The 16,239-nt window shown below is 42.8% G+C and overlaps 1 protein-coding gene across 3 annotated transcripts in view; it reads left to right on the top strand.

Annotated features, from left to right (window-relative positions):
• LOC140489334 (SH3 and multiple ankyrin repeat domains protein 1-like) overlaps positions 1 to 16,239 on the top strand; it is a 431,419-nt gene that overhangs the window by 167,228 nt on the left and 247,952 nt on the right. For all 3 annotated transcript variants that reach the window (XM_072588774.1, XM_072588775.1, XM_072588773.1), the window contains 2 exons: positions 10,977 to 11,180; positions 15,719 to 15,790. In XM_072588774.1, the coding sequence (XP_072444875.1) occupies positions 10,977 to 11,180; positions 15,719 to 15,790 (276 nt within the window). The remainder of the gene's footprint in view (positions 1 to 10,976; positions 11,181 to 15,718; positions 15,791 to 16,239) is intronic.

The following is a 16,239-nucleotide window of genomic DNA, read 5'->3' as shown; positions in this document are numbered from 1 at the left end:
TCTCCACAGTGCAATTTTCTATAGTAATCTTCTGCAGCTGAATTTTCTAAAGCGATCTTCTTCAGCGTGTTTTTCTATTGTGATCTTCTATACTGCCATTTTGTATTGCAATCTTCTACAGTGTGATTTTCCATAGCGATTGTCTCCGCAATTTTCTATACTGATCTCCGACAACGTGATTTTCTATACTGATCTTCTACAATGTGATTTTCCATAGCGATCTTCTCCAGTACAGTTTTCTATAGCAATCTTCTACAGCTGAATGTTCTGTAGCATCATGTACAGCGTGATATTCTATAGTGATCTTCTACAGCATGATTTTCCGTCGTGATCATTTTGAGTGTGATTTTCTATAGCGATCTTCTACAGGGCGATTGTCTAAGGATCTTCTACAGTACAATTTTCTATAGTGATGTTTGACAATGCAATTCTCTACTGCAATCTTCTACAGTGCAATTTTCCACAGTGATCTTATACAGCGTGATTTTCTATATTGATCTTTTACAGCACGATTTTGTATAGAGATCTTCTATTGTGTGATTTTCTATAGCGACCGTCTATAGTGATCTACTGTGCAATTTTCTGCAGTGATCTTTGGCAGCGTGACTTTCCATAGCAATCGTCTGCAGCAAGATTTTCTATAGAGATCTTCTACAGTGCGATTATAGTGATCTTGTACAGTGCGATTTTCTATCGTGATCTTCGACAGTGTGATTTTCTATAGCGATCGTCTACAGTGTGATTTTCTATAGCGATCTTTTACAGCACGATTTTGTATAGAGATCTTCTACAATGCGATTATAGCAATCTTCTACAGTGCGATTTTCTATAGTGATCGACTGCGCAATTTTCTGTAGTGATTTTCAACGGCGCGACTTTCCATAGTGATTGTCTGTAGTGAGATTTTCTATAGTGATCTTCAACAGCGCAATTGTCTATAGCAATCTTCCACAACATGATTTTCTCTAATGATCTTTTGCAGCACAATTTTCTAACGATCTTCTACAGTGCAATTTTCTATAGCGATCATCTGCAGTGCGATTTTCTATTGTGATTTTTTATAGCCTGATTTTCCATAAGCGATCTTCTACCGTGTGATTTTCTATAGTGATTTTCTTGCAGCATGATTTTCTATCGTGATCTACAGCACGATTTTCCATTATTGATCTTCCTCCATATGATTCTCTGTCATGATCTTCTACAGCACAATTTGCTATAGTGATCCTCTACGGCGCAATTTTCTATCGTAATCTTCTACAGCGCGATTGCCAATTGTGATCTTCTGCAGCGAGACTTTCTATAGTGATCTTCTGCAACGCAATTGTCTATGGAAATCTTCCACAGCATGATTTTCTTAAGTGATCTTCTGCAACAAAATTTTCTACAGTGACCTTCTACAGCATTATTTTCTATAGCAATCTTCTTTAGCAATGTTCTCCAGCAAGATTTTCTATAGCGATATTCTACAATGTGATTTTCTTTAGCGATCTTCTGCAGTGACAGTTTTTTAGATTACCTACAGTGTGGAAACAGACCCTTCGGCCCAACAGGTCCACTCCGACCCTCCGAAGTGCAACCCACCCCCCCTACATTTACCCCTTCACCTAACACTATGGCAATTTAGCATGGCCAATTCACCTGACCTGTACATATTTGGATTGTGGGAGGAAACCCACGCAGACACGAGGAGAATGTGCAAATTCCACACAAACAGGCGCCTGAGGCGGGAATTGAACCCAGATCTCTGGTGCTGTGAGGCAGCAGTGCTAACCACTGTGCCACCGGTTAAGTAGTTGCTGCAGTTCATTTTTTTCATATTAATAGACAATTCGATACATCCCCAAGCAACTTCTACACCTCAAGTCAACTTTTCTTTAGATTCCCTATAGTGTGGAGACAGGCCCTTTGGCCCAACACGTCCATACCAACCCTCCGAAGAGTAACCCACCCAGACCCATTTTCCTCTGACTAATGCACCTAACACTATGGGCAATTTACCATGGCCAATTCATCTGACCCGCACATCTTTGGACTGTGGAAGGAAACCAGAGCAAACCCATGCAGACACGGGAGAATGTGCAAACTCCACACAGACAGTCGCCCAAGGCTGGAATCGAACTTGGGTCCCTGGTGCTGTGAGGCAGCAGTGCTAACCACTGAGCCACAGTGCCATTCTACAGTGATTTTCTATAGTGATCTCCCACATTGCGATTTTCTATCGTCATCTTCTACAGCTGAATTTTCTATAGTGACCTTCTACAGGTGAATGTTCTGTAGCGATCATCGACAGCGCAATATTCTATAGTGATCTTCTGCAACATGATTTTCCATCGTGATCATTTTGAGTGTGATTTTCTATAGCGATCTTCTACAGGGCGATTGTCTAAGGATCTTCTACAGTACAATTTTCTATAGTGATGTTTGACAATGCAATTCTCTACTGCAATCTTCTACAGTGCAATTTTCCACAGTGATCTTATACAGCGTGATTTTCTATATTGATCTTTTACAGCACGATTTTGTATAGAGATCTTCTATTGTGTGATTTTCTATAGCGACCGTCTATAGTGATCTACTGTGCAATTTTCTGCAGTGATCTTTGGCAGCGTGACTTTCCATAGCAATCGTCTGCAGCAAGATTTTCTATAGAGATCTTCTACAGTGCGATTATAGTGATCTTGTACAGTGCGATTTTCTATCGTGATCTTCGACAGTGTGATTTTCTATAGCGATCGTCTACAGTGTGATTTTCTATAGCGATCTTTTACAGCACGATTTTGTATAGAGATCTTCTACAATGCGATTATAGCAATCTTCTACAGTGCGATTTTCTATAGTGATCGACTGCGCAATTTTCTGTAGTGATTTTCAACGGCGCGACTTTCCATAGTGATTGTCTGTAGTGAGATTTTCTATAGTGATCTTCAACAGCGCAATTGTCTATAGCAATCTTCCACAACATGATTTTCTCTAATGATCTTTTGCAGCACAATTTTCTAACGATCTTCTACAGTGCAATTTTCTATAGCGATCATCTGCAGTGCGATTTTCTATTGTGATTTTTTATAGCCTGATTTTCCATAAGCGATCTTCTACCGTGTGATTTTCTATAGTGATTTTCTTGCAGCATGATTTTCTATCGTGATCTACAGCACGATTTTCCATTATTGATCTTCCTCCATATGATTCTCTGTCATGATCTTCTACAGCACAATTTGCTATAGTGATCCTCTACGGCGCAATTTTCTATCGTAATCTTCTACAGCGCGATTGCCAATTGTGATCTTCTGCAGCGAGACTTTCTATAGTGATCTTCTGCAACGCAATTGTCTATGGAAATCTTCCACAGCATGATTTTCTTAAGTGATCTTCTGCAACAAAATTTTCTACAGTGACCTTCTACAGCATTATTTTCTATAGCAATCTTCTTTAGCAATGTTCTCCAGCAAGATTTTCTATAGCGATATTCTACAATGTGATTTTCTTTAGCGATCTTCTGCAGTGACAGTTTTTTAGATTACCTACAGTGTGGAAACAGACCCTTCGGCCCAACAGGTCCACTCCGACCCTCCGAAGTGCAACCCACCCCCCCTACATTTACCCCTTCACCTAACACTGTGGCAATTTAGCATGGCCAATTCACCTGACCTGTACATATTTGGATTGTGGGAGGAAACCCACGCAGACACGAGGAGAATGTGCAAATTCCACACAAACAGGCGCCTGAGGCGGGAATTGAACCCAGATCTCTGGTGCTGTGAGGCAGCAGTGCTAACCACTGTGCCACCGGTTAAGTAGTTGCTGCAGTTCATTTTTTTCATATTAATAGACAATTCGATACATCCCCAAGCAACTTCTACACCTCAAGTCAACTTTTCTTTAGATTCCCTATAGTGTGGAGACAGGCCCTTTGGCCCAACACGTCCATACCAACCCTCCGAAGAGTAACCCACCCAGACCCATTTTCCTCTGACTAATGCACCTAACACTATGGGCAATTTACCATGGCCAATTCATCTGACCCGCACATCTTTGGACTGTGGGAGGAAACCAGAGCAAACCCATGCAGACACGGGAGAATGTGCAAACTCCACACAGACAGTCGCCCAAGGCTGGAATCGAACTTGGGTCCCTGGTGCTGTGAGGCAGCAGTGCTAACCACTGAGCCACAGTGCCATTCTACAGTGATTTTCTATAGTGATCTCCCACATTGCGATTTTCTATCGTCATCTTCTACAGCTGAATTTTCTATAGTGACCTTCTACAGGTGAATGTTCTGTAGCGATCATCGACAGCGCAATATTCTATAGTGATCTTCTGCAACATGATTTTCCATCGTGATCATTTAGAGCGTGATTTTCTATAGCGATCTTCTACAGTGCAATTGTCTAATGATCTTCTACAGTACAATTTTCTATAGTGATATTCGACAATGCGATTCTCTATAGCAATCTTCTACAGTGCAATTTTCTACAGTGATCTTACAGAGTGAGATTTTCTGTAGTGATCTGCTAAAGCACGATTATCTATAGTGACGTTCTGCAGTGTGATTTCCCGTTAGTGATCTTCTACAGCATGATTTTCTATTGTGATCTTCTACAGTGCGATTTTCCATAGCGATCTTCTGCAGGGCGATTTTCTATAGTGATCTTGTACAGCTGAATTTTCTGTCGCGATCATCTACAGCACGATTTTCAATAGCGATCTTTGACAGTGCAATTTTTGACGGTGATCTTCTGTAGCGCAATTGTCTATAGAAATTTTCTACAATCTCATTTTCTATAGCGATCTTTGACAGCGCAATGTTTGATAGTGATCTTCTGTAACGCAATTGTCTATAGCAATCTTCTACGGTACAATTGTCTATAGCGATTTTCTACAGCGTGATTTTCTATAGTGATCTTTTACAGCACGATTTTGGATAGAGATCTTCTATAGTGCGATTATAGCGACCTTCTACAGTGCGATTTTCTATAGTGACCTTCGACAGTGTGACTTTCCATAGCGATTATCTGCAGCGAGATTTTCTATAGTGATCTTCTGCAATCTTCCATAACATGATTTTCTCAAATGATCTTTTACAGCCCAATTTTCTAACGATCTTCTACAGCGCAATTTTCTATGCTGATCTTTTACAGTATGAATTTCTATAGCGATCTTCTACAGCGTGATTTTCTACCGTGATCTTTTACTGCACAATTTTCTGTAGTAATGTTCGACAGCGTGATTTTCCATAGCAAATATCTGCAGCATGGTTTGCAATAGTGATCTTCTACAGCGTGATTTTCTACAATGATCTTCAGCTGAATTTTCTGTAATGATTGTCTACACCGTGACTTTCTATAGTGATCTTCTACAGCGCGATTTTCTATCGCGATATTCTATGGCGTGATTTTTAATAGTGAACTTCTACAGCATGATTTTCTACAGTGATCTACTGCAGCGCGATGTTCTATAGTAATCTTCTGCAACACGATTTTCCATCGTGATCATTTTGAGCGCGATTTTCTATAGCAATCTTCTACAGGGCAATTGTCTAAGGATCTTCGACAGTACAATTTTCTATAGCAATCTTCTACAGTGCAATTTTCTACAGTGATCTTGTACAGTGCAATTTTCCATAGTGATCTTCTGCAGTGTAATACTGCACAATTTTCTGTAGTGATTTTCTGTGGAGTGATTTTCCATAGCGATCTTCTGCAGTGATTTTCTATTGTGATCTTTTACAGCACGATTTTGTATAGTGATCTTCTACAGTGTGATTATAACAATTTTCTACAGTGCGATTTTCTATAGTGACCTTCGACAGCGCGACTTTCCATAGCGATCGTCTGCAGCGAGATTTTCTATAGTGATCTTCTACAGTGCGATTTTCTATTGTGATCTTCTACTGCACAATTTTTTATAGTAATCTTCGACAGCATGATTTTCCATAGTGATCATCTACAATGCAGTTTTCTATAGTGATCTTTTACAGCATGATTTTGTATAGAGATCTTCGCCAGTGCAATTATAGCAATCTTGTACAGTGCGATTTTCTATAGCGATCTACTGCGCACTTTTCTGTAGTGATCTTTGACAGCATGATTTTCCATAGTGATCGTCTACAGCACGGTTTTCTGTCGTGATCTTCAACAATGCTATTTTCTATTGCAACCTTCTACAGCATGATTTTCTGTAGTGATCTACTGCAGCACAATTTTGTATAGTGACCCTCTGCAGCATGATTTTCTATAGTGATGTTCGACAATGTGATTCTCTATAGCAATCTTCTACAGTGCTATTTTCCACAGTAATCTTATACAGTGCAATTTTCTATTGTGATCTGCTAAAGCACGATTATCTATAGTGATGTGATTTTCTATAATGATCTTTTACAGCTCATTTTTCTATAACAATCTTCTACAACGCAATTTTCTATAGTGATCATTTACAGCATGATTTTCTATAGCGATCTTCTACAGCACGATTATAGCGATCTTCTACAGCGTGATTTCCTGTTATTGATCTTCCACAGCGTGATTCTCTATAGTGATCTTCTACAGAGCTATTTTCTATAGTGGCCTCCTACAACATGATTATCTGTAGTGATCTCCTACAGTGCAATTTTCTATAATGACCTTTTACAGCACGCTATTCGGTAGTGATCTTCGACAGCGTGATTTCTATAGCGATCTAGAATTTCTGTTAGTGATCTTCTATAATGTGATTTTCTACTGCAATCTTCAACCATGTGATTCTATAGCGATTTTCTACACTGTGATTTTCTGTAGTGATCTTCTACAGTGCGATTTTGTATCACGATCATCTGCAGCGCAATTTTCTATAACGATCCTCTACACTGTGATTTCGCGTTATTTATTTTCTACTGTACGAGTTTCTCTAGTGATCTTCTACAGGGCTATTTTCTATAGTGATCTGCTAAAGCACACTTTCCTAATGTGATCTTCTACACCACGATATTCCATTGTGATCTTCTACACTGTGATTTCCCGTTATTTATTTTCTATGGTACGATTTTCTATAGTGATCTTCTACAGTGCTATTTTCTATAGTGATCTGCTAAAGTGTAAGTTTCTGTAGTGATCTTCTCCAGTATGATTTTCCGTTAGTGATCTTCTGTGTTGCAATTTTCTATAGCGAACTTCTAGAGCATGATGCTCTGTAGTGATCTTCTACGGCGCGGTTTTCTGTAGTGATCTTCTACACCATGATTATCTGTAGTGATTCTCTACAGTGAGATTTTCCATAATGATCTTCTACAATGCGATTTTCTATAGTGATCTTTTCCAGCATAATTTTCAATACTGATCTTCTACAGCGCAATCCTCTATAGCGATCTTCTACAGTGCTAGTTTCTTTTGCGATCTTCTACAGCGTGATTTTCTGTTAGTGATCTTCTGTGTTGCAATTTTCTATAATGATCTTCTAAGGCATGATGCTCCATAGTGATCTTCTAAGTGCAATTTTCTATAGTGATCTTCTACAGCACGAATTCCTATTCGTGATCTTCTATAGTGAGATTTTCTGCAGCGATCATCTCCAGCGTGATGTCCATTTGTGATCTTAAACACTGTGATTTTCTATATTGATTTTCTACAGTGCAATTTTCTCTAGTCATCTTCTACAGCGTGATTTTCTATCGTGACCTTTTTATAGCTGGTTCACCATTGCAATCTTCTACAGCACGATTTTGTATTGTGGCCTTGTAAAGCATGTTTTTCTATAATGCTCTTCCATAGCACGATTCTCTGCAATGATCTTTCACAGTGTGATTTTCTATAGTGATCTTCGTCTGCGTGTTTTTCTACAATGATCTTCTGCAGCGTGATTTTCGATAGTGATCTTCTACAGAGTGATATTCAATAGCGATCTTCAACAGTGTGATTTTCTATAGCAATTTTCTACAACATGGTTTCTTTCTATAGTGATCTTCAACAACACGATCTTCTACAGTGTGATTTTCTGTGGCGATCTTCTGCAGCGTGATACTCTATAGTGATCTTTCACAGTGCAATTTTCTATAGTGATTTTCTACAGCATGATTTTCTACAGCGATGTTCAACAGCATGATTTTCTGTAGCGATCTTCTACAATGTAATTTTCTATAGTGATCTTCTACAGCGTGAATTTCGTCAGTGATGTTCAACAGCGTGAATTTCTATCGTGTCTTCTACAGAGTGATTTTTCTACAGTGATCTTCTACAAAGTGATTTTCTACAGTGATCCTCTATGGCGTGATTTCCTATAGTGATCTTTTATAGCGTGAATTTCTGTAGCAATCTTCTACAGTGTGATTTTTTTATCGGGATCTTGTACCGCGCGATTTTCTATAACGATTTTCAACAGTGTGATTATCTGTACTGACCACTTACAGCGCGATTTTCTATAGTGATCTACTACAACGTGATTTTCGACAGTGATCTTCTACAGCATGATTTTCTATAGTGATCTTCGACAGCGTGGTTTTCTCTAGTGATCTTCTGCAGTGCAATTTTCTATTGCGATCTTCTACAATGACCTTTTACAGCTGAAAAATGTGTTGCTGGAAAAGCACAGCAGGTCAGGCAGCATCCAAGGGCATTCCTGAAGAAGGGCTTATGCCCAAAACGTCGATTCTCCTGCTCCTTGGATGCTGTCTGATCTACTGCGCTTTTCCAGCAACACATTTTTCAGCTCTGATCTCCAGCATCTGCCGTCCTCACTTTCTCCTAATGATCTTTTACAGTGTGATTTTCTATCGCGATCTTTTGCAGTGTCGTTTCATATACTCATCTTCTACAGCGTGATTTTCTATAACGGTTTACAGCGCAATTTTCTATAGCATTGTTCTATAGCGCGATTTCCTATTATTAATCTTCTACAGCATGATTTTATATAATAATCCTCTAAAGCGTGATTTTGTATCGTGATCTTCTCCAGCGTGATTTTGTGTAGTGATCTCCTACAGCACAATTTTGTATAGTGATCTTTGACAGTGTGATTTTCTATGGTGATCGTCTACAGTGCGATTTTCTATAGCGGTCTTCTGCAGCGTGATTTTCCGTGAGTGATCTGCAGTGCGATTTTCTATAGTGATTTTCTACAGCGCGATTTTCTATAGTGATCTTCTATACTGTGATTTTGTATAGTGATCTTCAATAGCATAATTTTCTATAGCGATCTTCTACAGCATGGTTTTGTGTAGTGCGTAGAGAGATGCAGAGAGAGGGAAAGACGCAGAGAGTGGGAGAGATGCAGAGGGGGAGCTGAGGTAGAGCTTGGTTGACTGGATGAATTATTTGTGAGGCAGAGTGATGCCAAAGCTTTGGGTACAATCCCTTCACTACCTCAGGTTACCCTGAGGGACTCTCCTCTCCCTTCAGCTGGTGACCCTCTGGTTAAACCACCACCTCTGTGTAATGACTATGAAGACTTTAACACTTTAACGCTGCAAAGTTCATTTTAGGTGCTAGGACAGATTCCAAGAGGGGGTTTCAAAAGCATACAGCATGTAGGGTCCAATGGATGGTTGGAGTACAACAGCAGGAGGTAATAGTAAACATATGAAACATTGGTTCAGCCTCAGTTGGAGGTTCACACACTTTCAGGAAGAGATGAAGGTTTGGAAGGAATCCAGATCAGCTTCTCAGGAATCGGTCCAGAGGTGAGGAGCAGGCCAAATGTGGATAGATTGGAAAAGCTGGGATTGTTTGTGTCAGAGGAGAGAAGGCAGAGAGGTGAGGAGAGAGCGAGGAGCTCAAAAGGTGGTGGGTCTCGACAGAGTGGATAAGGGTGAAACTGGTCCCACATCGGGGACAAGTGAGCAAAGATTTAAACTAATTGCCAAGAGGGGCGACGAAGGTGTGAGGGGAGATTCTTTCAGACCGGGAGTGATGTAAGGTATGGAATGTACTGCCCGGGAATGTGGTAGAGGCAGGTTCAATCGAAGGATCGCTATCTGAAGAGGAAGAATATATCGGATTACGGGGAGGCAGCAGAGGAATGGTACTAGAGTCCTACAGCATGGAAACAGACCCTTTGGCACACCTTGTCCATGCTGACCTGATTTCCGAAGCTGACCTAGTTCCATTGGCCTGCATTTGGCCCGTTTCTCTGTAAACCTTTCCTGTCCATATACCTGTCCGAATGTCTTTTATACGTTGTAATTGTATCCACCTCAATCACTTCCTCGGACAGCTGGTTCCATACACGCACCACCCTCTGCATGAAAACGTTGCCCTTCAGGTCCCTATGAAGTCTTTCCCCTTTCATTGTAAACCTACGCCTCTAGTTTTGGACTCCCTCACCTTGGGAAAAAGACCTTGGCTATTCACCTTATCCATGCCCCTCATGATTTTATAAACCTCTGTAACGTCACCTCTCAGCCTCTGATGCTCCAGGGAAAACAGCCCCAGCTTATTCAGGGTCTTCCTATAGCTCAAACCCTTCAGTCCCGGCAATTTCCTTGTAAGTCTTCTCTGTACCCTTTCCAGTATAATAACATCCTTCCAGGGAGACCAGAATTGAATGCAGTATTCCAAAAGCGGCTTTTGGATGTTTTCAACAGCCGAAACATGACCTCCCAACTCCTGTACTCAATGATCTGAGCAATGTAAGCAAGCATGCGAAACTCCTTCTTCACTACCTTGTCTATCTGTGAAGCCACTTGCAAGGAACAATCTACCTGCACCCCCAGGTCTCTTTGTTTGGCAACAATACCCCAGGACCCTGTAAGTCCTGCCCGAAGGCCCATTGCTGGTTTGGAGAGCTATCAAGAAAAAATGGGCTGAATGGCTTCCTTGCAACAATTCTGAGATTCCTCTCCCCTCCCCCACACCATATCCCTGAGGCAGCCATTTTGAAACAAATCTTTGTTTTTAAATTAAATCATGTTTTCACATTTCCACAAAGAATTATTTTATTTTCCCCTCAGGAGGGGGTAATTTTTCTTAGCCTTAGAATCCAACTTTTTCTCCCCCACTCTCTTTCAACAGAAATGCCTTCGATTTAACCCTGACGCTTCGATTTGGGTTGCCAAGCAACAGGTGCTGTGTACATTAAATGAGAGCTTGAAAGACGTACTAAATTATGGCTTGTTTCAACCTGCAACGAATGGACGCGATGCAAAGTTCCTGAATGAGGAGAAGCTGCTCCGAGAATACCCACAATCCTTCGAGAAGGGAGTGCCTTATCTGGAGGTGAGAGTGGCCAAGCAGGGCCCAGATAGTAGCGTTGGCGGTGGGGGGAGGGGGGGTTAAGCTGGCATGGAGGTACAGGTTTATTGCTAAACCTGCGACTTCTGCTTGCAAGCATCTTAATGCCAGGAGGTACAGAGAAAGTAGACTTAGCCTTGCAGTGCTATAACACAGAGCTGAAGGAGTGCCGCACTGTGTGTGGTGGGGTGGGGGTGGGGTGGGGGGGGGGGGGGGGGTGGGGGAAGTGGGGAGGGTGGGGGTGGCTGTCTCTGGAGGGTAGCAAGCCCACAATGAAACGCCTGCTCTTTCAGGTCAGTGTCAAAGGTGATGTTTTGTCGAGGAGCTCTCCCTGGCCAATACTTATCCTTCAACAACATTCAAGATTGACCTGGTCATCGCCACGTTGATATTCGTGGGAGCTGACTTGCAGGTTTCTCGTGTTCCAACTGTGGGCCACATTTCTGAAAATATTCCATTGTTCAGGAAGCTCATTGGGGAGTCCTGTGATTGTGAGGGGGTAAAGTATGAATGCAAACCTCTCTCTGTTACAACATCTTTCTCTGTTTCAGACTGTCTCAACGCAGTCTACAGCCAATGGAGTACTTTCAAAGCACTCCATTGTTCTTTAAGATGTGCAGCTGCCAGTCTGCACAGAGAGAGAGAGAGAGAACTCCCACAAACCCCAAGTTGATAATGACCGAGGGGGTCCTCCCCAGTGACATTGGTTGAGGGATGACTACAGATAAAGATACCAGTTGTTAGATCCTGGCTTTCTTCAAGAATTCTGAGTGTGGATTTCTTTCGTACAGACCCACCCAAGAGTGTGGACCGGGCCTTAGTTTAGTCTGTTCTCCAAGAGACAGCAACTCCTTCTGGATCTGGGAAGGGTAGGGTAGGATCTCAAGACTCTGCAGTGGAAAAACAAACTCTCCAACTTTCTACAAACCTTGCAGATTAAAAGCTGAAAAATGAGCTTCTTCCTTCAAGTCTGTGGAGTTGCAAAGCCCACTCAAGTGTTCCCTAATTATTCAATCATCTCTCTCTCTCCACATTTATTCTCACTGGCTCCCTGTCAACTGATGATCGAATCAGTGCTTCAATTTGGAAAAGCTTGTGGTGCTGTATTTCTCTCTCTTGTCTGTGGTGTTCCCAATAGATCCTAATTTTGGTTAAGGGAAAATAACATCCACTGAAAGGTCAATTTATCACTTTATCTTTATGGAAGAAAACAAAAGCTTGCTTCGCATAAGAATTGTTTAGCTAATTAAGCTTCCCCGGAGCAATATCTGCAGCATTCTGCATGTAGTACCCTGCTCCCACTGAATAAATTGGTACATTGGTTTATTTGTTAATATCAAGTATTCTGCAATTATTGGCATGACTGTAAGTGTCAGTCAAGGGATCTTATGGTGCAGTGGTAGTGTCATCATCTCTGAGCCTGGAGACCTGAATTCAAAAACTGAAAGCACTGCGGATGCTGAAAATCAGAAACAAAAACTGAAATTGCTGGAGAAACTCAGCAGGTCTGGCAGTATCTGTGGAGAGAGAGAAAGCAGAGTTAACATTTTGGGTCCGGTGACCCGTCTTAAGAACGATCGTCTTCTGAAGACCCGAAACATTGATTCTGCTTTCTGTCCACAGATGCTGCCAGACCTGCTGAGTTTCTCCAGCAATTTCTGGTTTTGAACTTGAGTTCAAGCCTGGAGCACTGAGAGCTGTTCTGAATTGAATTGAATTGAATTGAATTTATTGTCACGTGTACCGAGGTACAGTGAAAAGCTTTGTCTTGCGAGTAATACAGGCGGATCACAGAGTTAAATAGCAGAGATAAGTAAATAATAGGTAAACAACAGCGAAAACAAAAACACAGGTACAGGCGAATGTTAAGAGTTTGTGAGTCCATTCAGTATTCTGACAACGGTGGGGTTGAAACTTCTGAAACCGGCTGGTGCGTGTGTTCAGACTTCTGTACCTTCTCCCCAATGGTAGGGGTTGTAGAAAATCATTGCCAGGGTGGGATGGATCTTTGAGAATGCTGGCGGCCTTTCCTTGACAGCGGGCCTGGTAGATGGATTCTATAGATGGGAGGTTGGCCTTTGTGATTGTCCGGGCCGAGTTCACCACTCTCTGGAACTCTCTCTCTGTAACTCGCTATCTGTGGGAGCTTGCTGTGTGCTAGTTGGGTGCTCCATCTCTGATCTTGAATGGTACAATTGTCATACCAGGTAGTGATACATCCAGACAGAATGCTCTCGATGGTGCACCTATAAATGTTGGCAAAAGTATTCGCCGTCATGTCAAAGTTTCTCAGCTGCCTGAGGAAGAAAAGACATTTTTGGGCCTTTGTAACCAATGCATCAACATGAAGAGTTCTGGTTCCCTTATTTAAGGAGAGAGATTATTTCGTTGCAGGCGGTTCAGAGAAAGTTCACGAGGCTGATCCCTGACGTGGAGGGATTGTCATCCTTGCAAATCCACTCCCTGGAGGTTAAAAGAATGAGAGGTGATCTGATGGAAACGTATCAGATTCTTCAGGGGTTTGGCAGGGTCAATGCTGAGACGACGTTTCCCCCTTGGGAGAGTCTAGGACCACAGGGCACAGTCTCAGAATAAAGAGGCACCTATTTAAGACTGAGATGAGGAGGAATTTCATCTCTCAGCGGGTTGTCGGTCTTTGGAACTCCTTGCCTCAGGGAGCTGTGGGGGCAGAGTCCCTGTGTATATTTAAGGCTAAGGGAGGTAGATTCTCGATCGGTTGGGGAAGCACGAGTTACAGGGAAAGGGTAGGAAGGTGGATGTGAGGAATGTTGGATCAGCCATGATCCTATTGAATGGTGGAGCAGGCTGAAGGGACTGAATGGCCTTCTCCTGTCCCTATTGCTTCTGGTCTTGTGGTATTAAATCCCACCTGCTCCTGAGGTGTGTCATAACACTTTTGAACAGATTGGTTAGAAAACTGTTTACGGTCATGAGCGTCCTGGAGTTAGGGGAATCGAAGACCACTCATGAGAAAGCAGGAGCTGGAAGGGGGAACAGAGTGTTATAAAGAAGGGGTGGATCTGACGGGACGGGGAGCGTTCTTATGGCGGAGTTGGTCTCCTGGAGGAAAAGTCTCGATATGAAAGTGTTGAGTCCGAAAGGAGGCTCTGTGATGGCACCTAAAAAGGAGGGATCTGATGTCAACCGAGAGGAGAGCTTGCTCTGAGGGTATGGGGTCTGAAAGACCTAGTTTTTGAAGTCAGCTGAAGAAAACTCATTCTTAGCCTGCAGCCAACAGAAACCCACAAGGGAATGAATGCGCTTCTGATGAACAACCATCAAGGGCTTTCAATCTGGCCATCTTGGGCCTTCAGCAGGATTCAGGTACTTTTTAAATTTCCCTTGGGTCCACTTTTGGATTGCTGTCATTGAAGTTTTCAGCACCCAGAGTTTAAGCCCTACTTTGAGGAGGAAGCATGTCGGGTATCTTGGAAAAGTAAGGCAATTCCTCGAGGCCGTTAAACAGTAGATATGTCTTCTCACCCCGTCCGCTTGCTCTGAGCCTGAGGGGTGATGGGAAAGGCAAGTGTTTGAAAGCAACAGCGTATTACTTCATGAGAACCTGAAACGATCAACCCTTCGGTGCTCTGATGCTTCTTATTGTCTAAGGGTGGAGCTGTCTGGACGGGTTAATGCTGAGGGGTGCCTGGAGCACTGCACTCAATCAGGGAGATGGCTTTGGGTCAATATAATCTAACATCAAGTTCTTCGAGGAGAAAGTGAGGACTGCAGATCCTGGAGATCAGAGCTGAAAATGTGTTGCTGGAAAAGCGCAGCAGGTCAGGTCAGACAGCATCCAAGGAACAGGAGAATCGACGTTTCGGGCATAAGCCCTGATTCCTGAAGAAGGGCTTATGCCCGAAACGTCGATTCTCCTGTTCCTTGGACGCTGCCTGACCTGACCTGCTGCGCTTTTCCAGCAACACATTTTCAGCTAACATCAAGTTCTCCCTCACAACAATGTCTATCAGAGCGATGTAACACATACCTGGTTGCTCTAACAGAATAATCTGCAGCGTGGTTATTACAAGAACTCGTAAGGTCGCCAGGTGGTTTTCCCCACCTGTAGATCCCAGTGGATCCGAACCATCCATACAGTATGGTGAGCAACATGGGGGAGTTCATCTTAACCTGTATTTCAAGGTCCGAAGTCACACGACACCAGGTTAAAGCTTGACAGGTTTATTTGGAATCACAAGCTTTCAGAGTGACTTTGTCATCTCACCTGACGAAGGAGCAGCGCTCTGAAAGCCTGTGATTATAAATAAACCTCTCGGGCTCTAAACCTGGCGCCGTGTGACTTTGGACTTTGTCCAGCCCAGACCAACACTGGCACCACCACACCAGGTGTTTCAGTGCCAAATGGTGAGTGAGCTAATGTGGGAATCGCCCAGTTAGAGGGGTGAGTGGTGATGCGTAATCCGAGATATAAATTAATCACAGGGGACGTCAGGAGCAGTGAATCCAAGATGCTGACACCGTCTTTTCCTTCTCTTCCACAGTTTCGTTACAAAACGAGGGTTTATAAACAGACAAACCTGGATGAAAAGCAGCTGGGGAAACTGCACACCAAGGTCTGCTTAATTTGCTACAATGCCACTGGGCTGGGAACTGGAGGGGTCTTTCCAGAGATAACCACTCAGGCACATAATGCTTCTCAACATGGACCTATTTCGATCTTTTGCATCTTTCACGTCTGTGAGCTCTGCAGTGGTGCAGCAAGTTTTGATCTGAGTGGAATGTTTTATTCACAATGCTGTCAGCTGTCCGCTCCCTGCTAAAACCTTGCTTTCAGTTATTGCTGCTGTTTGATTATTGTCCCCTGAGTCCAGACCTGAGACAAACCAAGCAAATGCAGTGAGTAAGCAGGCTCACAGAGCTCAGCACTGAGTGGCACAGTGGCTCAGTGGTTAGCACTGCTGCCTCACAGTGCCAGGGGCCTGGGTTCAGTTCCCGCCTCGGGCAATTGTCTGTGTGGAGTTTGCACGTTCTCCCTGTGTCTGCGTGGGTTTCCTCCGGATGG

This window comes from Chiloscyllium punctatum, chromosome 18 (genome assembly GCF_047496795.1).
Source record: "Chiloscyllium punctatum isolate Juve2018m chromosome 18, sChiPun1.3, whole genome shotgun sequence".
Classification (NCBI taxonomy): Eukaryota; Metazoa; Chordata; class Chondrichthyes; order Orectolobiformes; family Hemiscylliidae; genus Chiloscyllium; species Chiloscyllium punctatum.
This window is presented reverse-complemented; position numbering and strand designations above follow the sequence as displayed.